We start from the raw sequence: 18,518 nt of genomic DNA on the forward strand, positions 1-18,518 counted from the left end.
GTGTTCTAGATCCTAGGATTCCCCTGGAGCAATTGTTCTTTTTTTTTTTCTTCTTATAGATATGTTTTTAAAAATTTCAATAGCTTTTAGAGTACAAGCGGTTTTTAGTTATATGGATGAATTGTATAATGGTGAAGTCTGATATTTTGCTGCACCCATCACCTGAGTAGTATATATTGTACCCAATGTGTGTTTTTTTTAATCCCTTACCCCCCCTCAACCTTCCCCCTTCTGAGTCTCCAAAGTCCATTATACCACTCTGTATGCCTTTGCATACCCATAGTTTAGCTCCCACTTATAAATGAGAACATACAGTATTTGGTGTTCCACTCCTGAGTTACTTCACTTAGAATGATGGCCTCCAGCTCCATCCAAGTTACTGCAAAAGACATTATGTCCTTCCTTTTTATGGCTGAGTAGTATCCTATGGTGTCTATATACCACATTTTCTTTTTTATTTTTGAGATCGAGTCTCACCCTGTCGTCCAGGCTGGAGTGCGATGGTGCAATCTTGGCTCACTGCAACCTCTGCCTCCCAGGTTCAAGCGGTTCTCCTGCCTCAGCCTCCCGAGTAGTTGTGGTTACAGGTGTGCACCTCCATCCCCAGCTAACTTTTGTATTTTTAGTAGAGACGGGGTTTCACCACGTTGGCCCGGCTGGTCTCGAACCCCTGATCTCAGGTGATCCACCCGCCTCGGCCTCCCAAAGTGCTGGGATTACAGGCATGAGCCACCATGCCCAGCTACCACATTTTCTTTATCCACTCATCAGTTCACAGGTACTTAGGTTGGTTCCATATCTTTGCAGTTGTGAATTGTGCTGTGATAAACCTACACATGCAGGTGTCTTTTTGAGGCAATGACTTCTTTTCCTTTGGGTAGATACCCAGTAGTGAGATTGCTGGATGGAGTGGTAGATCTACTTTTAGTTCTTTAAGAAGGTGGAACAATTGTTGTTAACCCTAGACATCACAGACCCATTTGAGAAGCTAGTGAAAACTAAGGACCATTTCTATAGAAAAATGTGTATCACACAAATGTTTGCATATTAGAGGTGCCTGACAGACCCCCAGGAACTCATCAAGGGACTTCAGGTGAAGAAACCTGGTGGACTTGTCCCACCACCACTAATTAAGCCCAAGGACTAGACACTAGATCCACGCATGGGTTGGCACAGGGCACAGGACCTGATCCAGGAGCTGTCAGAGGATGTTCAGTTTGACTGGTAAAGATGCTACCCAGACAGTATGCAACATCGTCCTGCCTCCATTCAGCCAACATTGGCCAGGGGGCTAGCGATGGGCAGCAACAATGAAAATCAGTGGGTATCCTGACTCGTAGGCAGAATGTGGGGGTAGATTAAACCAGCATAGATGAGTTAATGCTAAGAGGAAAAAATAGCTCTTATTTATTTATTTATTTATTTACTTACTTACTTACTTTTAGAGATGCGGTTTCACCATTTTGTCCAGGCTGGTTTTAAACTCTTAGTCTCAAGGGATCCTCTCCTTGGTCTCCCACAATGCTCACACCTAAAATCTCCCACACAGGGATTATAGGTGTGAGTCACCATGCCCACCACTTATTGAATACTTATTACATGCTAATTTCTGTGCTAAGTGGCTTACATTAATTTTTTTCATTTAACCTTATTTAAAACATTTATTTATGTTTTATATTTTTAAGAGATGGTCTTGCTCTGTTGCCCAGGTTGGAGTGCAGTGGCATGATCATAGCTCACTGCAGCCTTGAATTTCTGGGCTCAAGCAGTCCTCCCACCTCAGCCTCCCAAGTAGCTAGGACTACAGGTGTGTGCCAGTGCACCCAGCTAATTTTTAAACATTTCTGTAGAGATGAAGTCTTGCTTTGATTCTCAGGCTGGTCTTGAACTCCTGGGCTCAAGTGATCCTCCTGCCTCAGCCTCCCCAAGCACTGGGATTACAGGTGTGAACCATCATGTCCCTTCTAACTGTATTTCATAGATGAGGAAATGGAGGCTTAGGGCAGTCAAGTAACTCGCCAGGGTCCCTCAGCTAGGAAATGGAGGCTCTAGGATTCAAACCTGTCTTTTAAGAATACAAATAAGGAGGCTGGGCTCAAGCCTGTAATCCCAGCACTTTGGGAGGCAAAGGCGGGTGGATCACTTGAGGTCAGGAGTTCGAGACCAGCCTGGCCAACATGGTGAAACCCTGTCTCTACTAAAAATACAAAAAAATTAGCTGGGTGTGGTGGTGGGTGCCTGTATTCTCAGCTACTCAGGAGGCTGAGGCAGGAGAATTGCTTGAACCCAGGAGGCAGAGGTTGCAGTGAGCAGAGATTGCACCACTGTACTCCAGCTTGGGTGACAGAGCAAGACTCCATCTCAAAAAAAAAAAAAAAAAGATAAAGAACTTAAAAGTAACTAGAGAAGGCTAGGCATAGTGTCTCATGCCTGTAATCCCAAGACTTTAGGAGGCCAAGGCAGGAGGATCACTTGAGGCCAGGAGTTTGAGACAACCCTGGGCAACATAGGAAGACTCTGTCTCTACAAAGAATTTAAAAATTATCTGGATGTGGTGGTGTGTGCCTATAGTCCTAGATATTCAGGAGGCTGGAGTGGGAGGATTGCTTGAGCCCAGGAGTTCAAGGCTACAGTCAGCTATGATCATGTCACTGCACTCTAGCCTGGGCAACAGAGCAAGATCCTGTGTCAAAAATGAAATGAAATGAAATAAAATAAAATAAAATAAAATAAGATAAATTGGGGTCATATCACCTAGAGAGCATAAATCTTAGAAAGGATTTGGAAACTGTCTCCAAATAGATGGATGATATCTAGATGATGTTGAATAGAGTAGCTAGGGAAAAACCTGGGACAATTTGAGCAGCATAATAATGATAGTACTGGATTATCTGTCCTGCAATAAAATAAATATCTGTGAGTTTATACTGACATAAACAAATTTTAAAGTGGAAGAGAAGGGACAGCTCTTCTTTACTGTTGAATGTTAATTAATAACTGTATAAGAAAAAAGAAAATAGAAAATCACTATGAATCAAATGCCACAGTAATAATTACTGCAGTTCAGAATCATCAATGGATGGTAAAATTAGTGGGTGAAATTATGAAACCATTATGATATTTGCATAAAATTAAAGTATCCTCCCATTAAATATGTATAGATTACAAAGAGAAAAATGGTAGCTTTTTTTTTTTGTATTTTTTTACTTTTTATTATCCATCTGCTAAGGCCCTATCATTCACAGAAATGGGTAGCTTTATAGTGAATAAACCTGGCAGACACCACCTTAACAATGTGATCAAAGTAATAAGCCATAACAACATCATATACTCCTTGATATGATGTACTGAGAAGGCACAGCATCATTTTTGTGGCATTGTTGTCCAAAATGAGAAAACAACAGACAAGCCCCAAATAAACATAACACTACAAAAAACTGGCCTAGACTTTTCTTTTCTTTTTTTTTCTTTTTGAGATGGAGTCTTCCTCTGTCACCCAGGCTGGAGTGCAGTGGTGCAATCTTGGCTCACAGCAACATCTGCCTCCCAGGTTCAAGTGATTCTCCTGCCTCAGCCTCCCGAGTAGCTGGGAGTACAGGCACGTACCACCATGCCCAGCTAGTGTGTGTGTGTGTGTGTGTGTGTGTGTGTATATGATGGAGTCTTGCTCTGTCACCGAGGCTGGAGTGCAGTGGTGTGATCTTGGCTCACTGCAACTCCACCTCCCAGGTTCAAGCGATTCTCCTGTCTCAGCCTCCCAAGCAGCTGGGATTACAAGTGCCTGCCATGATGCCTGGCTAATTTTTTGTATTTTTGATAGAGACAGGGTTTCACCATGTTGGCCAGGCTGACCTCAAACTCCTGACCTCAGGTGATCTGCGCATCTTAGCCTCCCAAAGTGCTGGGATTACAGGTGTGAGCCACCACACCTGGCCCTTTTTTTGTATTTTTAGTAGGGATAGCATTTTTCCATCTTGGCCAGGCTAGTCTTGAACTCCTGACCTCAAGTGATCTACCTGCCTTGGCCTCCCAAAGTGCTGGGATTATGGGCATTAGCTACCGCACCCAGCTGGCCTAGACTTTTCAAAAGTGTCAAAGTGATGAATGAGAAAGACTGAGAAAATGTCACAGATTGAGGCCAACTAAGGAGACATGATGACTAAATACAATGAATTAGATCCTGGACTAGAAAAAGAACATTAGTGGGAAAAAAATGGTAAAATTCAAATTCTGTAGCTAGACTGATAGTATTATATCAATGTTAATTTCCTGTGTTTGATAATTATGATGTAGAAATATAAGATGTGAACATTAGGGGAAGCTGGGTGAAGGACATAAGAAAACTCTCTTTAGTATTTTGTAACTCTTCTGTAAGTATTAATGATTTAAAAATTAAAAGTTACAGAAAAAAATCCAGGAGGAGAAGAAAGAGCAACAAGAATATAAAGGATGGCAGACTTTTCACCAGAGACGATGGAGACAGCAAACAGCAGACCATCTTTAATGTACTTAAAGAGACAAGTCTCAATCAATTTAGAAGTTTATTTGGCCAAGGTTAAGCACATGCCCATAACACAGCCTCAAGAAGTCCTGAAGACACTTGCCCAAGGTGGTCGGGCTACAGCTTGGTTTTATGCATTTTAGGGAGACAAAAGACATCAATCAATACATGTACATTGAACATTGGTTCAGTCCAGAAATGCGGGACATCTGACACAGGGACTTCCAGGTCAGAGACGGATTCAGAGATTTTTTGATTGGCAATTGGTTGTAAGAGTTATTATCTAAAGACCTAGAATCAACAGAAAGGAATGTCTGAGTTAGGATAAAAGGTTGTGGAGACCAAAGTTATATCATGCAGATGAAGCCAAAGGCTTCAGACAGAATAGATTGTTAATGTTTCTTATCAGACTTAGAGAGTCTATTCTATCAGCCTTAAGGTCTTTGTGTTGATGCTAATGCTGGTCAGCTGTGAGGCATATTCAACCACCCCCACCCCCACCTTCCCCAAACCTGCTTCACATCATGGTCTGAACTAGTTTTTCAGATTAACTTTGGAATGCCTTTGGCTGAGAGGAAGGGTTAGTTCAGACAGTTTTGGGGGGGGCTTAGAATTTTATTTGTAGTTTACAGGTTCTTACAATTTACATAGAATTGTTCAATATTAATTCAACATAGGCTACTGTATGATAAGTTAAGGAGGAATATTGTAATACCTAGAGCAAACACACACACACACACACACACACACACAAACGAGGTGTAGCTAGGAAGCCCATAGAGAAAAAAAAATTATCCCAAAAGAAAGCAGAAAAACAGAAACAGAGAAACCAGCCAAAAAGAACGAATAACAAGATAGTAAATGTAAACACAACCATCAATTACTATACTAAATGTGAATGGACTAGCTCCTTTGCCTTCCCTGGGGCTGGGAGTGCAGGATGGAGTCACTTGCACAATTATGTCATGTTTGCTAGGGCTTGGGCTAGGGTTGTGGACTTAGCATATTTGCTGAGGCCAGTGCCCATCCCAGTGGTTGCAGCCAGCAGGGATAGGCTGAGGAGACACCTAAGTGGCTGGAGATTGGTTTTATATATATGGGAATGCAGCAGATAAGTAAATATTTAGGCAGAGATATAACCAGGCCATGTGACCTGAACTTTGCTCCAGCGCGTTGACACTGCTGTTAAAATGCTTCTGGCCTAGAGGCCCTCTGCAGCCAGGGGAGGTAGATGGAGCTTCAGCCTGAAAGCCCAGGTCAGAGGGCCCAGCTACCCTTTGCAGAGCTGGCTTTTCCCCTTGCAAATTGCTAGTGACGCTTCTGCTGATGTGTGTTACTATTAAGGTCCTAGTGTTTGGGAGGGTGAGGCAGGAGGTGGAGGATTGTCAGAAAAAAATCACATGGAAAAGATGGCATCTGAGATGTTTTGAAAGATAAGTGGAATTTTCCAAGTGGAAAAAGGAAGGAAAATCAGTCAGATAGGAAGGCATGGAGCATTTGGGAATGACAAGTATCTTCTTGGACTAGGGCAGGAGATGGGCTGGAGAGATGGGTCAGGGCCAGTTGTCTGGCATCTTGTGTGTCTTAGAAGAGGGTGGGCACGCTGCATAGGGAAGCCCAGGGCCACTGTGAAAGCCCTAAAGGGGAACTGATGCCTCAGGCCTTGTTTTTATCACCATCAGGACTACCCATTGAGGCCGGCTGCACTACCCCAGCTACTTTCTGGTGGCCTCTTGCTCATAGCCATAGTATTTTTCTCTCTGAGCTTCCAGAGGTTTTAAGTCTGGGGAAGATCCAGGGCCTCAAAGAAAGATTGGAGTGGGAGTTAAGGGGCCACAGGTTGGGGGAGTCAGGCAGGAGGCCTTTGAGGAAAATAGATAAAGTCGCAAAGCCTGAGTGTGAATTTGGAGGCAATATGCTGACTGTGTTCTGAGACGTTTTCAGACACCGGCTAGGTGCAAGCCAGTGTTTGTAGGGCGAGGCTCTTCATGGACCTTTCACTGCTTACACAAGCTTGGGATGTAGTCTCGCCCTCAACGGGTAGGTAGCCTACCGGAAAACCAAACTAAGGCAAGAAAAAAACTAGTGAATAATAAAGGACTGAACTGGTTCAGAGAAGGCATTCAACAGATGTTTGCCAATCAAATGAATTAAAGTGTGAATGAATGAAACTCGAGGCAGTGGGTGAATGTGTTCCAAGAATCCAGCGAAACAGGGTCTCCCAGGAGGCGGGACTGGAAGGGTCTAGAGAGGGGCCACAGGCTCCTGGCCTTTCTGAGCACACCAAGTGCCCAGTCGCGGACCCCCGGGACCAGGATGCGCTGACGACCCGGCTGGCAGGTGGGTCCTCGTGGGCGAGACGAGGGAGGCGGCGGGAGAGGAGTAGAAGTTTCCCACCGCTCTCTCTCAGGCGCAGGGTCTAGAGAAGCCCGAGGGGAGGAAGCGCGAGTCTGCGGCCCGCCCCGTTGCGTCCCACCCACCGCGTCCCCTCCCCTCCCGCTGCGGGAAAAGCGGCCGCAGACGGCGGCGCTCACTGTGGGGCGGGTGGAGCGCCGCGGGAGGCGGACGAGATGCGAGCGCGGCCGCGGCCCCGGCCGCTCTGGGCGACTGTGCTGGCGCTGGGGGCGCTGGCGGGCGTTGGCGTAGGAGGTGAGTGAGGCTCCGGCTCGGCAGCGTCGCAGCTGCCCCAAGTCTGCGCCGCCGTCAAGTTGCGGACTTGGAGCCGGGAAACCCGGAGGGCTGGTCCCGCGCGTCTGCGCTGGGAATGCGCGGGTCCTGGCTGGCGCGGTCGGAGTCGGGAGCTGGGGACCTTCCTGTCCCGGCGGTGGCGGGGCTGAGAGGCGCCTGGTGCCTGGGAGCGGGTCCTCCGCGACGCCGAAGCCATCAGCCAGGCTAAGCGCCTTCCCAGCCGCCGCGGCGCGCACGGTGCGGTGGGCGCATCTCTGAGCCCCGCGATCAGCCCGGGCTGCGCGCGTCGCGGGTGGTCTTGGTCGGGCCAAGGACGACTGGCCCAGGAGCCAAGGCGAGGTGGGACTTCCGGGGGTTATTCCCGCGCCTTGGCAGAGGGATGCCGCTGTAGCTTCCTGGGTGAGAGCGTGCGCGCGCGCGGGGTTGCCAGTTTCCTCACATTTCCAATTTCTCCTGTTACGCTTTCTCCAGAAGGTTTTTTCTTTTCCTTTTTTTTTTCTTTCTTTTTTTTCCTTCAACTTGGCTTCCTGCGGAGTTGTTTTGGAGCAGGATGAGGGCTTTGCCTCCTCCAGTGTCCCAGGTGGCAGCGGTGCCTCTGCTCCCAGGGCAGACCCTGCACCCGAAAAATCTCTAGTGTATTCGGGGAGCCACGAAAAGGCTCCCTTGGGCCGGTGGGATCCTTGGCTTTGTCTCTGGCTGCTGCGCACACCGTCAGCCGTCAGGGCAATTGGCATTCGGCCTCTTTGGTGCTGGGGACACAGGTGGAGGGATGGAGCAGGCACAGCCCGGGGTTGCTGCCCGTGGTCCTCTCTGAGTCCTTGGTGATTTTGCCTGGGGTGGAGAGAAACCCTGGCTCCTGGTCTGCTGGAGCCGCCTCTGCCTCAGAGGATGACACAAGAGTGCATGTGAGTATTTTTAATAAAAACTGTAGTACTCGTAAAACAATCTACACCCTGCAGAAGGGATTTGTTATTTATTTATTTATTTATTTATTTATTTATTTTGAGACGGAGTGTCGCTCTGTCGCCCAGGCTGGAGTGCAGTGGTGGGTTCTCGACTCACTGCAACTTCTGCCTCCTGGGTTTAAGCGATTCTTCTGGCTCAGTCTCCCGAGTAGCTGGGATTACAGGCGCCTGCCACCACGGCCGACTAATTTTTGTATTTTTAATAGAGACGGGGTTTCACCATGTTGGCCAGGCTGGTCTGGAGCTGCTGGCCTCAAGTAATCCGCCCACCTCAGCCTCTCAAAGTGCTGGGAATACAGGCGTGAGCCACCGCACCTGGCCAGGATTTATTTTAAAAAGGGAAGATTTGTTGATAAGTTCACTTCAAAGATAAACTATTCGAAAATACTTCAGTGATTCCCTTCAAGACTCTTCTGTGTATGTATAGACGTATAACTCATCCTGGACAGGGCAAGGATATCTTGTTTTTTTTTTTTTTTTTTTGAGATGGACTCTCGCTGTCGCCAGGCTGGAGTGCAGTGGCGCGATCTCGGCTCACTGCAACCTCTGCCTCCCGGGTTCACGCGATTCTCCTGCCTCAGCCTCCCGAGTAGCTGGGATTACAGGCACCCACCACACCCAGCTAATTTTTGTATTTTTAGTAGAGACGGGATTTCCCCATGTTGGCAGGATCTTCTCGATCTCTTGACCCCGTGATCCGCCTGCCTTGGCCTCCCAAAGGTGCTGGGATTACAGGCGTGAGCCACCGCACCTGGCCAAGGGTATCTTGAAGGAGGGATTGCAGTTGATATATAGGGGAATATTGCAGTGGTTATTGCTGCATTTCCTATGTGACAGGGACTAAAACAGATCAGCTGATAGTGTTAGCTTGCAGTGAGCAGTCTGATGACTATGACACAGAAATAGGAATCTCCAGCATTCTGCCCTGGGACATGTGGAGCCTTGGGTCAGATGCTGCTGGCTATTGATGCAGGGAATGGAGAAATCCACCAGGGCAACTCAGTCAAAAAAAAAAAAAAAAAGGTATCCTTGCCTTGTCCAGGATGAGATGCTTGCTTCCATGCACTTACAACAATTTTTGCTGTCATTAAAAATTTTTCACATTCACAGTCTTCTAAATTCACTTTGGAGTGTATTGGATTCCACTGCATTGACATACCTAAGTTTGCATTAAAAGATCCTTTAAGATATCTGGTCAGGCACGGTGGCTCATGCCTGTAATCCCACCACTTTGGGAAGTGGAAGTAGAAGGATTGCTTGAGCCCAGGAGTTCGAGACCAGCTTGGGCAACATAGTGAGACCTAATCTCTACTAAAATAAAAAAAAAATCCTTAGGAGATCTGTTCACAGATTAATCTTGTGATTGGGGCGATTCCAGAAGTGGCGATGGGTTGTGCTGAGCTAGCCCCACACTCTGTCTGAGAAGCAGTGTACAGTTCTGATTAAGGGCAGGGGCTCTAAAGTCAGACTTCCAGAGTAATACCTCGCCCCCAACCCCGCAAAGCAGTTTCTACTATATTTATATCTGCCATCACAGTGTTGGTGGCAGGGTCCTCAGATCCCTGGGGAAGCAGATGGTGGGATGAGAGTAGGAGAGTTGTGTTGGGACTCCAAGTGTTGAAGGGGCACAGAAAGAGCTGAGTGGCACAGAGAGGTTGTCCTAGAGTAGCGGAGTCTGCTTTGGGGAGAAGAGAGGTTGATTGAGGATAGCATCAAGTTTTTTATTTTATGTACAAAGATGATCTTTTTAGCTTCACCCATGAAGTATGGGTTTTTTGTCTTCCTCGTGTTTAGGTTTTTATTCTGACCTAATTAGGTCTAAGCTGAGGTGCTTATTTCTCTTCTGGAGTTTATATCCTAGAAACTCTCCAATCGAAGCCCTCTGCAGGAATCCTCAGGTCCTGGAGAAACACAGCAGGAAGGCTTGTTGGCTTTGGAAAGGGAGCGCTATGGTTTAAAGCCAGTAAGATGTGGGTTTGATTCTTGACTTTGTCTCCTGTAGGCTGTGTGGCCTTAAATAAGTTACCTAATCTCTTGAGTCCTCAGTTTCCTCATTTGTAAGGCAGAGGAAACAATGCCAATGATTATGCTGATTAAATGAAACAGAGGCGCAAGATAAGTGTTTAATAAATGACAACTGCTATTGTCATTATTCTTCCTATCCATGCTATCTACCATGTATCGGAGGCAAAAGCTGTTACTGCTTCATGCATATGCGCTATGCAGGCTTCCAGAATGAAACTGACGGGGTCCCTTTCCCCACACATATGTGAGAGAGGGGTCCCTCTTATTTCAACTCGTTCCTCATTGCTGGCTTGGCGTATCTCAGCTACTCTAACCTGGCAAGAATCCACAGAAGAAGCCAAGAAGGAAAAAGGCTTATACATTTGCTTTACCCATGAGAAAACTTCAAGCCCTGTATCTGAAAAAAGAGGAAGATAAAAGGATCTATAAGATTTCAAGTTCCATGAGGAGAGGGTCATGTCTATTTTGTTCAATACTCTATGCCCACTGCCTGGCACATAGGCAGCAAAATAAATATCTATGGAATGCTATGAAAAGGCATCTATAGATGATGTGCCTCCCTTTAAGAAACCCAATATTTGGATATTTGCACTCATTCATGTAAGATCCTCAAGTGCTCCATTTGGATAATCTGGAGGATATTAAAACATAGCCAAGATCATGAATTCTTTGGGCATTTGGGCCGCCGCACTGTTGCACCATTTAGACCTGTGATCTGAGAGTATGAAAAACTCAATGGATCCTCTGTAAAGTGTCTGCCTTTTTTTCCCTCCTGGGAGGAGCCATTAGAAGGGCAACATTCTCCTTTCTCCGCCTTGGACGTGTGGGTGTGAGGGCAAAGGTGAGGAGTGACAGAGGTCTCTTGGGAGGATCATAAGATGGGTCAAGCACACCACAGTGAGGAGGGGGAGTCTGGCTATGACTTTAGAATTTCCTGATCGAAATTTCTCCTCCAAAGCTCCCCACCTACGTGGGATCTCTGGTTATCATCCCCTCCCAGTCCCAAGAACCCTTCTTCCCTTGTTGGCAGAAATCTCCAGGAAGCATGCCCACAGGAACCACAACTCATGAATCAGCAGGCAGATAATTAACCGAGGGAGTGACTGAGCAGCTTCGGGGATGAACCGCTTCGTTTTACCCAGCCTTCTCTGCTGCCCACAGAGTGGGCCTGCTGCCCCACCCCATCGCCTCTGCTCCCTCTTCCTGAACCTTGGCCCTTCCTGAGTGGGACCTTCATTGTGCCTGATGGAGCTCAGGCCACTGGTGGAAATGACGGTGGGAGCAGGGAAATGACTCTGTTTAGGGGAACTGCCTATTCCCCGTCTGGGAACTGCTGGCATTTATTGAAACGTGAGACTCTTCAGCAAAAAAGTGATAGCATCTGCCTTTCTGTCCATGCACACAGTCTCACCAGAAACACTCTTTTTTTTTTTGGTTAGATAATTCAGGTATAATTTATGTACAGTAAAATTCACCCTTTTTAGTGCATACAGTTCTATGAATTTTGACAAATGCATACAGTCAAGTAACCATTGCCATTATCAAGATACAGAATATTTCCATCATCCCCCCAAATTCCCCCAAGCTCTTTTTTTCCTTCTTTTTCTTTATAGAGGCAGGGTCTCACCATATTGCCCAGGCTGGTCTCGAACTTCTGAGCTCAGGCAATCTGCCCACCTCGGCCTCCCAAAGTGTTGGGATTACAGGCGTGAGCTACTGTGCCAGGTACCCCCCAGCTCTTTTGTAATCGATACCATACCCTCAACCCTCATCGGTTGCAACCGCTGATCTGTTTCCTGTCCCTGTAGTTCTATGTTTTACAAAATGTCATATAAATGAAATCATGCAGTGTATAGACTTTCAGTCTGGTTTCTTTCACTTAGCACAATACATTTGGGGTTAATCTATGATGCTGCATCTATCAGTAACTCTAAGATGTCGTCTGAGGCCACTCCATCATCCTCCATGTTGGAACAGTTACCCTGAAAGCAGTGGGACTGGATCCATTAAACCTTGGAGGTGCTGCCCAGCTTTCAGCTTCTAAATTTTCTAATTGGATGGATGTATTCGGCTATATATAAGCCATTAGATTTTCCATGTGCTAAGTAGTTAAAGACTTCAGGATATTAGAGAGGATTTTGTAGCAACCAACACTTATTATTCTTGCTCATAGGAGTAACAGATATTTTGTGGCCAAATATTGTATGTCATGATGCTTGGAGTCAGAAGTTGTTAAGTAAACCTGGGGCTATTCTACATTTTTACATTTTTGGTAGCATCTCTGGAAAAACAATCCACTCAACTTTTTTTTTCTTTTTCTTTTTTTTTTTTTTTTTGAGACAGAGCCTCGCTCTGTCACCCAGGCTGGAGTGCAGTGGCGCAATCTCGGCTCACTGCAAGCTCCGCCTCCCGGGTTCACGCCATTCTCCTGCCTCAGCCTCTCCGAGTAGCTGGGACTACAGGCGCCCGCCACCACGCCCGGCTAATTTTTTGTATTTTTAGTAGAGACGGGGTTTCACCGTGGTCTCGATCTCCTGACCTCGTGATCGGCCCGCCTCGGCCTCCCAAAGTGCTGGGATTACAAGCGTGAGCCACCGCGCCTGGCCTTTTTTCTCTTTTTTGGGGGTAGTGGGTGGGTGGGTGGCTGGCTTTTTGGCCAAAACCAGCAAGCTTGCTAGACAGATTCTAACACTAGATCTAACTCCGGATGTCTTCTGTTTTTCTGTCATGTTCCCATGAAAAGACTATTTACTAACCCCCCTCTCTCGGTTTTATAGTTGAGTTAGTTCAGTTTCTTAGTTCAGTTAGTGAAGATATTTAAATATTCAAGGAGAGAAACAAAGAGGAAAAATGAGGTGATGTTCATTTTAAAGAAGTCAAAATAACAAATATTGTTATTTCTCGGCTGGGCACCGTGGCACATGCCTGTAATCCCAGCACTTTGGGAGGCCGAGGTGGGCGGATCACCTGAAGTCAGGAGTTTGAGAACAGCCTGACCAACAAGGAGAAACCCCGTCTCTACTAAAAATACAAAATTAGCTGGGCACGGTGGTGGGAGCCTGTAATCCCAGCTACTCGGGAGGCTGAGGCAGGAGAATCGCTTGAACCCAGGAGGCAGAGGTTGCAGTGAGCTGAGATCGAGCCATTGCACTCCAGCCTGAGCAACAAGAGCGAAACTCTGTCTCAAAAAACAGAACAAAACAAAACAAATATTGTTATTTCTCAAATAGGTTCATCCACATAGGATCATTGTCAGTCATTAAAATTGCTGGTTCCCTTCTAATTCTATTCCCCTATAATGTTCATATTAATCAGGTGGTGTGTTCTATTTAGACATTTCCCCTCGCATTTATGATTATTTGTGTGTGTGTGTGTGTGTGTGTGTGTGTGTGTGTGTGTGTGTGTGTATTCCTTTACTTAAACCCATGATATATAGTACTTCCTTTCATATAGAAAAAAGCTCAGTGTGGAAAGAACAATGTATCTGGAATTAAGAAACCTACATTCGATTCACAGTTCTGCAGGCTTTTTCATCAGCTTGCTGGGTGACTTTGAACAAGTCACCTTACCTTTAGGCCTCAGTCTCTTGGTGTCCCAGGGGCTGCAAAGTGGGACAGAGAAGATGAAGGGAGATACTTCAATTTGCTCCTGCCCCTCCCCACCACCTTCAAGTGGAACTCCTTTAACTAATTAACAATTTGGATTTCATGTAAGGATTTCTTTGGGAAAAAAAGAAGATCCTGCGGTTAAAATCAAGCTTGAAAAACTGCACTAGAAGAGAGCTCCAGAAGTTTGGCAAAAGACACATTCAGTAGCCACTTAAAAAGTCCCTGTAGTCAACCCTACATCTCTTTGCTAATGGAATTTTTGGATAGAGAAACCTGGGTCTATGAGATCCACTGATGGCTCCAAACCCCAACTTTAGCCATCGCACGTGTTGAACTCCAGATTGAGCGTTTGCCGGAGCCGCCTGCAAGGAGCATGTTTGACCAATCCCCAGTGGAGAGGAGGGTGGTGTTTCCTTTCTGGGACTTCCACAAGTTGAGAACAGACCATGCTGCCCTGGGCAGTTCTTGAAGGCTGTGAGAGTGGGTCTGACAAAGTTTATTCCTTTTTTTTTCCATTCTCTTTTATCATTATTATTGTTTAAAATTGACAAATAAAAATTATATATATTTATGATGTACAACATGATGTCTTGAAATATGTACACATTGTGGAATGGTTAAATGAAGTTAAATAATATATGCATTACCTCACACACATACTTATCATTTATTTGTGGTGAGAACACTTAAAAATCTCCTCTCAGCAATTTTCAGGTAGATGACATATGGTTATTAACTATAGTCACTATGTTGTACAGTGGATCTCTTGAACTTATTCCTCTTGTCTAACTAAAAATTTATATCCCTTGACCAGCATCTCCTCATGCAAACCATACCCCAAAGCTCATTCTTGTGTTCCTGCTGAGTTTGCCATTCCAAGAGGTTTTGATGCTGAAGGTGCAGTTTGTAGAAAGCCCAGCAGACTCTGGGGAGCCTACATTTAAATAAATGCAAATGTCGACAGGGAGGCAGAACAGAAGACATTTCAAATTAGCTTTAATTTTCTTTTAGTGTATAAAAGTAATTAAGCTTATTATTAAAAAAAAAGGCAGCTCAGAAATATAATGCAGAAAGTACAAGTACCAGTTCTTGTAGTCTTGTCCTTAAAGATAACCACTGTTGATAGTTACTGCAGAGTTTTTTTCTATGTATTTGTCAACATATATAATTATTTATCATTATTGTTATTTCTCAAATAGGATAATCAATAATAGGATCATTGTCTTTTTTTTTTTTTTTTTTTTTGAGACGGAGTCTCACTCTGTTGCCCAGGCTGGAGTGCAGTTGCGTGATCCCGGCCCACTGCAACCTCCGCCTCCTGGGTTCAAGCAGTTCTCCTGCCTCAGCTTCCAGAGTAGCTGGGATCACAGGCATTTGCCACCACGCCCAGCTATTTTTTGTATTTTCAGTAGAGACAGGATTTGGCCATGTTGGCCAGGCTGGTCTTGAACTCCTGATCTCAGGTGATCCACCCGCCTCAGCCTCCCAAAGTGCTGGGATCACAGGCATAAGCCACCGCACCTGGCCCATTGTCTCTTAATAATATACTCTGGGCATCTTTTTATGTCAGTTTATGGCTTTCCATTATTTATCCCAAGAGCTATAATTCTAGCCATAAGGCATACTGTTCGTTATATGAATATATCAGAATATACTTAACCAATTCCCTGTTGGCAGACATTGGGGTCATTCCCAATTATTTGCTACTACAAATAAAGCTGCAGGGGATATCCTTATTCATTTATTATGCACCTTTGTTCAAGTGTTTCTACAGACTTAATTTCTTGAACGAAAGTTGGTGGGTCGAAGGGCATGCATATTTTAAATTCAAATTTTAATAGATGTTGTCAATTGGTCCTCCAAAACAGTTGAACCCGTTTGCTTTCCTACCAAGCCAGGCTGGCAGTAAGGACTGGTGATAGCACCACGGCCTGCTGTCCACATCCGTAACACATGAGCTGGGGGAGGAAGGCTGCAGAACTGGACAGCAGGATGCCAAGGAGGTCACCAGTAGGGCACCCCTGGGCTGAGCCTTGGACAGCTTGGTACAGACCTGCTTCTTCTGTATACTGAATGAGTCAGATTAGAGGTGGGGTCCATGCTACTAAAATTTTCCAGAACTCTTGAGATGCAGCATTTGAGTCAAATATCAGGCCATCAGGAAGAAATGGCCACTTGTGCATTGCTTGAGGGTTCTCATGCCTGGGGTTGCTAGGCTTTCTAGGATATGAGTCCCCCTACTGATGCTTTCTGGCTGGAAGAGAGGATACTTCCAGGACTGGCAGCACCTTGAAGATCATCTAATTTGACACCTGTTTGTTTTACGAAAAAGCAAAAAGGGAGTTCCTGAGACGTGAAGTGACTTGTCCAAGATCATACAACTGGCTTAGTGGCATTGGTTGGGTCTCTCCCTGGGGGCTCTTGTCTCCTGCCCAGAGTGATTTCTTCACTATATCCTGTTAGAGACAAAGGGCCCTTTCACGTCTGACCCTGAGGTGGAGGCGAGGGGATGGGGATTCCTGGTGTAGGAAGTGACTAGAGTGAAAGTAAGGTGGAAGGAAATGAACATTTATTGAGCATCCGCTATAGAGGGTTCTTTCATATGTGTTATGTCATTTAATCCTAACAACTTGGGAGCACTGTGGAAAGGAAGCAGCTGTTTGGAGCCAAGCAGTGCTTGGCTGATGTGGCTGGTTAAACCCATTAAATACTACAGAGCAGTTATATCTTCTTGACTATGAATGTGACATAGACTCAAAGAGGCACTGGGCCTTAGAGAGAGCACCAGAGAGATGAAGGGATGTGCTTGAGGTCATACGGCCAGAGGAAGGGCAAAGAAGGCTTTAGATGTGAGGTTTCCTGCTGCTTTGCTTGCTTTTTCTGCCATATCCACCGTGTCTGTTGTTTTACTGCCCCTGCCTTACCACATTTCTCAGGAGCTGGGTGTTAATTTTAGACCACGACCTTAGAGAAGACAGGACTCTGTCCCAGGGTGGGCTTTATGCAGTCTTCAGCACATGGCGACCTAATTAACCTCATTGGAGGTGATAACCAGACATAATCTGGCTTCATTTACAAGGACAGGACCTGCCCTAGATCTTCCCATTAAAATCATCTTGGAGTGTCAGCTCCACAGAGAGACCTTTCCTGACCACATGCTCTAAAGGAGACTCCTTGCCTCATTGCTTGCTATTCCCTGTCCCCCCCCCCACCCTTTTTTTTCCCTTTGAGACAGAGTCTCACTCCATCACACAAGCTGGAGTGCAGTGGCACGATCTTGGCTCACTGCAAACTCCGCCTCCTGTGTTCAAGCAATTCTCCTGCTCAGCCTCCCCAGTAGCTGGGATTACAGGCACACGCCATCATGGCCAGCTAATTTTTGTAGTTTTAGTAAACACAGGGTTTCGCCATGTTGGCCAGGCTGATCTTGAACTCCTGACCTCAGGTGATCTACCCGCCTTGGCCTCCCAAAGTGCTAAGATTGCAGTGTGAGCCACCATGCCCGGCCTATCCTGCTTTATTTTCTTACTGCATGAAGGGTCAGTGAAAGGATATGGCCAGTGGTCAAGACATTTGAACTTTGTCTACAGGGAATCCACTTGCTCAGACAAAAATCCTTCCTGTTTTTCCCTTGTGAACAAAAGTTCTCTGAAAAGGAATTGGGAGGAAAGACTTTATTCCAATGAACAGTTTGGAAACTGGGGAAACTCAACTGTTGGTGTCGGAATTGGGGGTTTATAATGAAAGTTCCTGCCCAGGATCCTGATGAGGTCCACTTATGCAAATGAACAATTCCAACTTGCTTAGTTCTGTTTGGTTGAAACAACTGAGGCCTGATTGGTCAAGGCAGCAGAGCCCTGACTGGTTATTTTAGGTTAGCTCTGGAGGTCCCAAAGTTGAACAGAGGTGTTGATTTTCAGGGAACTCAAAGTGGGTTGTGACCTCTAGTCAGCAAATGGCAGCTTTGCTCTATTTAAAATTTAGGCCCACTTAGCCACTCCGGATCTATCTCGAAGGATTGGCTCTTTCAGGTTCACATTTGTTCACACCCTCATGCCCTATGAGCCATCCATCAGCAAGTCTTTAGATGGAACGTATCTACAGTCTGACCACATCATTGGTTCCGCTACCGTCCAAATCCACTGCCTTCTGTTGCCTGGATTATTTTAGTACGTTTCTAATTGAATAATAAGTCTCTTTCCTTTTTGCTTCCCTTCTTTCTGTCTTCCACTCAGCAGCCAGGATGATCTTTTTGTGCTCACCTCTGCTCAGATTCCTCCAGTGGCTTCCCACTATGTGGAGAAAAAAGCCACACTCTCTACCATGGCCTATAGCTTCCTAGTGTTCTGGTCCCTAACTGCTCCTCTAACCTCCTCTGTGCTTCTCTCTTCCTCCTTTCTTTCGCCGCCTGCTATTTCTTTAACAGGCTGATGTCCATCCAGGTCTTGTCTTGGGTTCTTTCTGGAATGTCTGTGCCTTAGATCTTACCATGATTCACTCTTTAACATCATTTTGAAATGTCAGCTCCACAGAGAGACCTTTTCTGATCACATGCTCTAAAAGAGAGTCCTTTCCCTCATTGGTTATTATTCCTTTATCCTGTTTTATTTTCTTACAGCATTTGCCAGTGTTTGAAATTGTGCATTTTTGTTGTGTATTTTTTGTTATCATCTTCCTCACTAAAATGTAAGCTTCAAAAGAGCAGGGTCTTTGTTTAGTTAATCAGTGTGT

General features: G+C 45.6%; 1 protein-coding gene across 1 annotated transcript in view; it reads left to right on the forward strand.

The window, feature by feature from the left end:
* The first annotated feature begins 7,023 nt into the window (after window positions 1-7,023).
* ITGB3 (integrin subunit beta 3) overlaps window positions 7,024-18,518 on the forward strand; it is a 63,188-nt gene continuing 51,693 nt past the window's right edge. Inside the window, exon 1 of the mRNA XM_055257675.2 lies at window positions 7,024-7,150. Within this exon, the coding sequence (XP_055113650.2) occupies window positions 7,072-7,150 (79 nt within the window). The 5' untranslated portion in view covers window positions 7,024-7,071. The remainder of the gene's footprint in view (window positions 7,151-18,518) is intronic.

Source organism: Symphalangus syndactylus, chromosome 20 (genome assembly GCF_028878055.3).
Source record: "Symphalangus syndactylus isolate Jambi chromosome 20, NHGRI_mSymSyn1-v2.1_pri, whole genome shotgun sequence".
Taxonomy (NCBI): Eukaryota; Metazoa; Chordata; class Mammalia; order Primates; family Hylobatidae; genus Symphalangus; species Symphalangus syndactylus.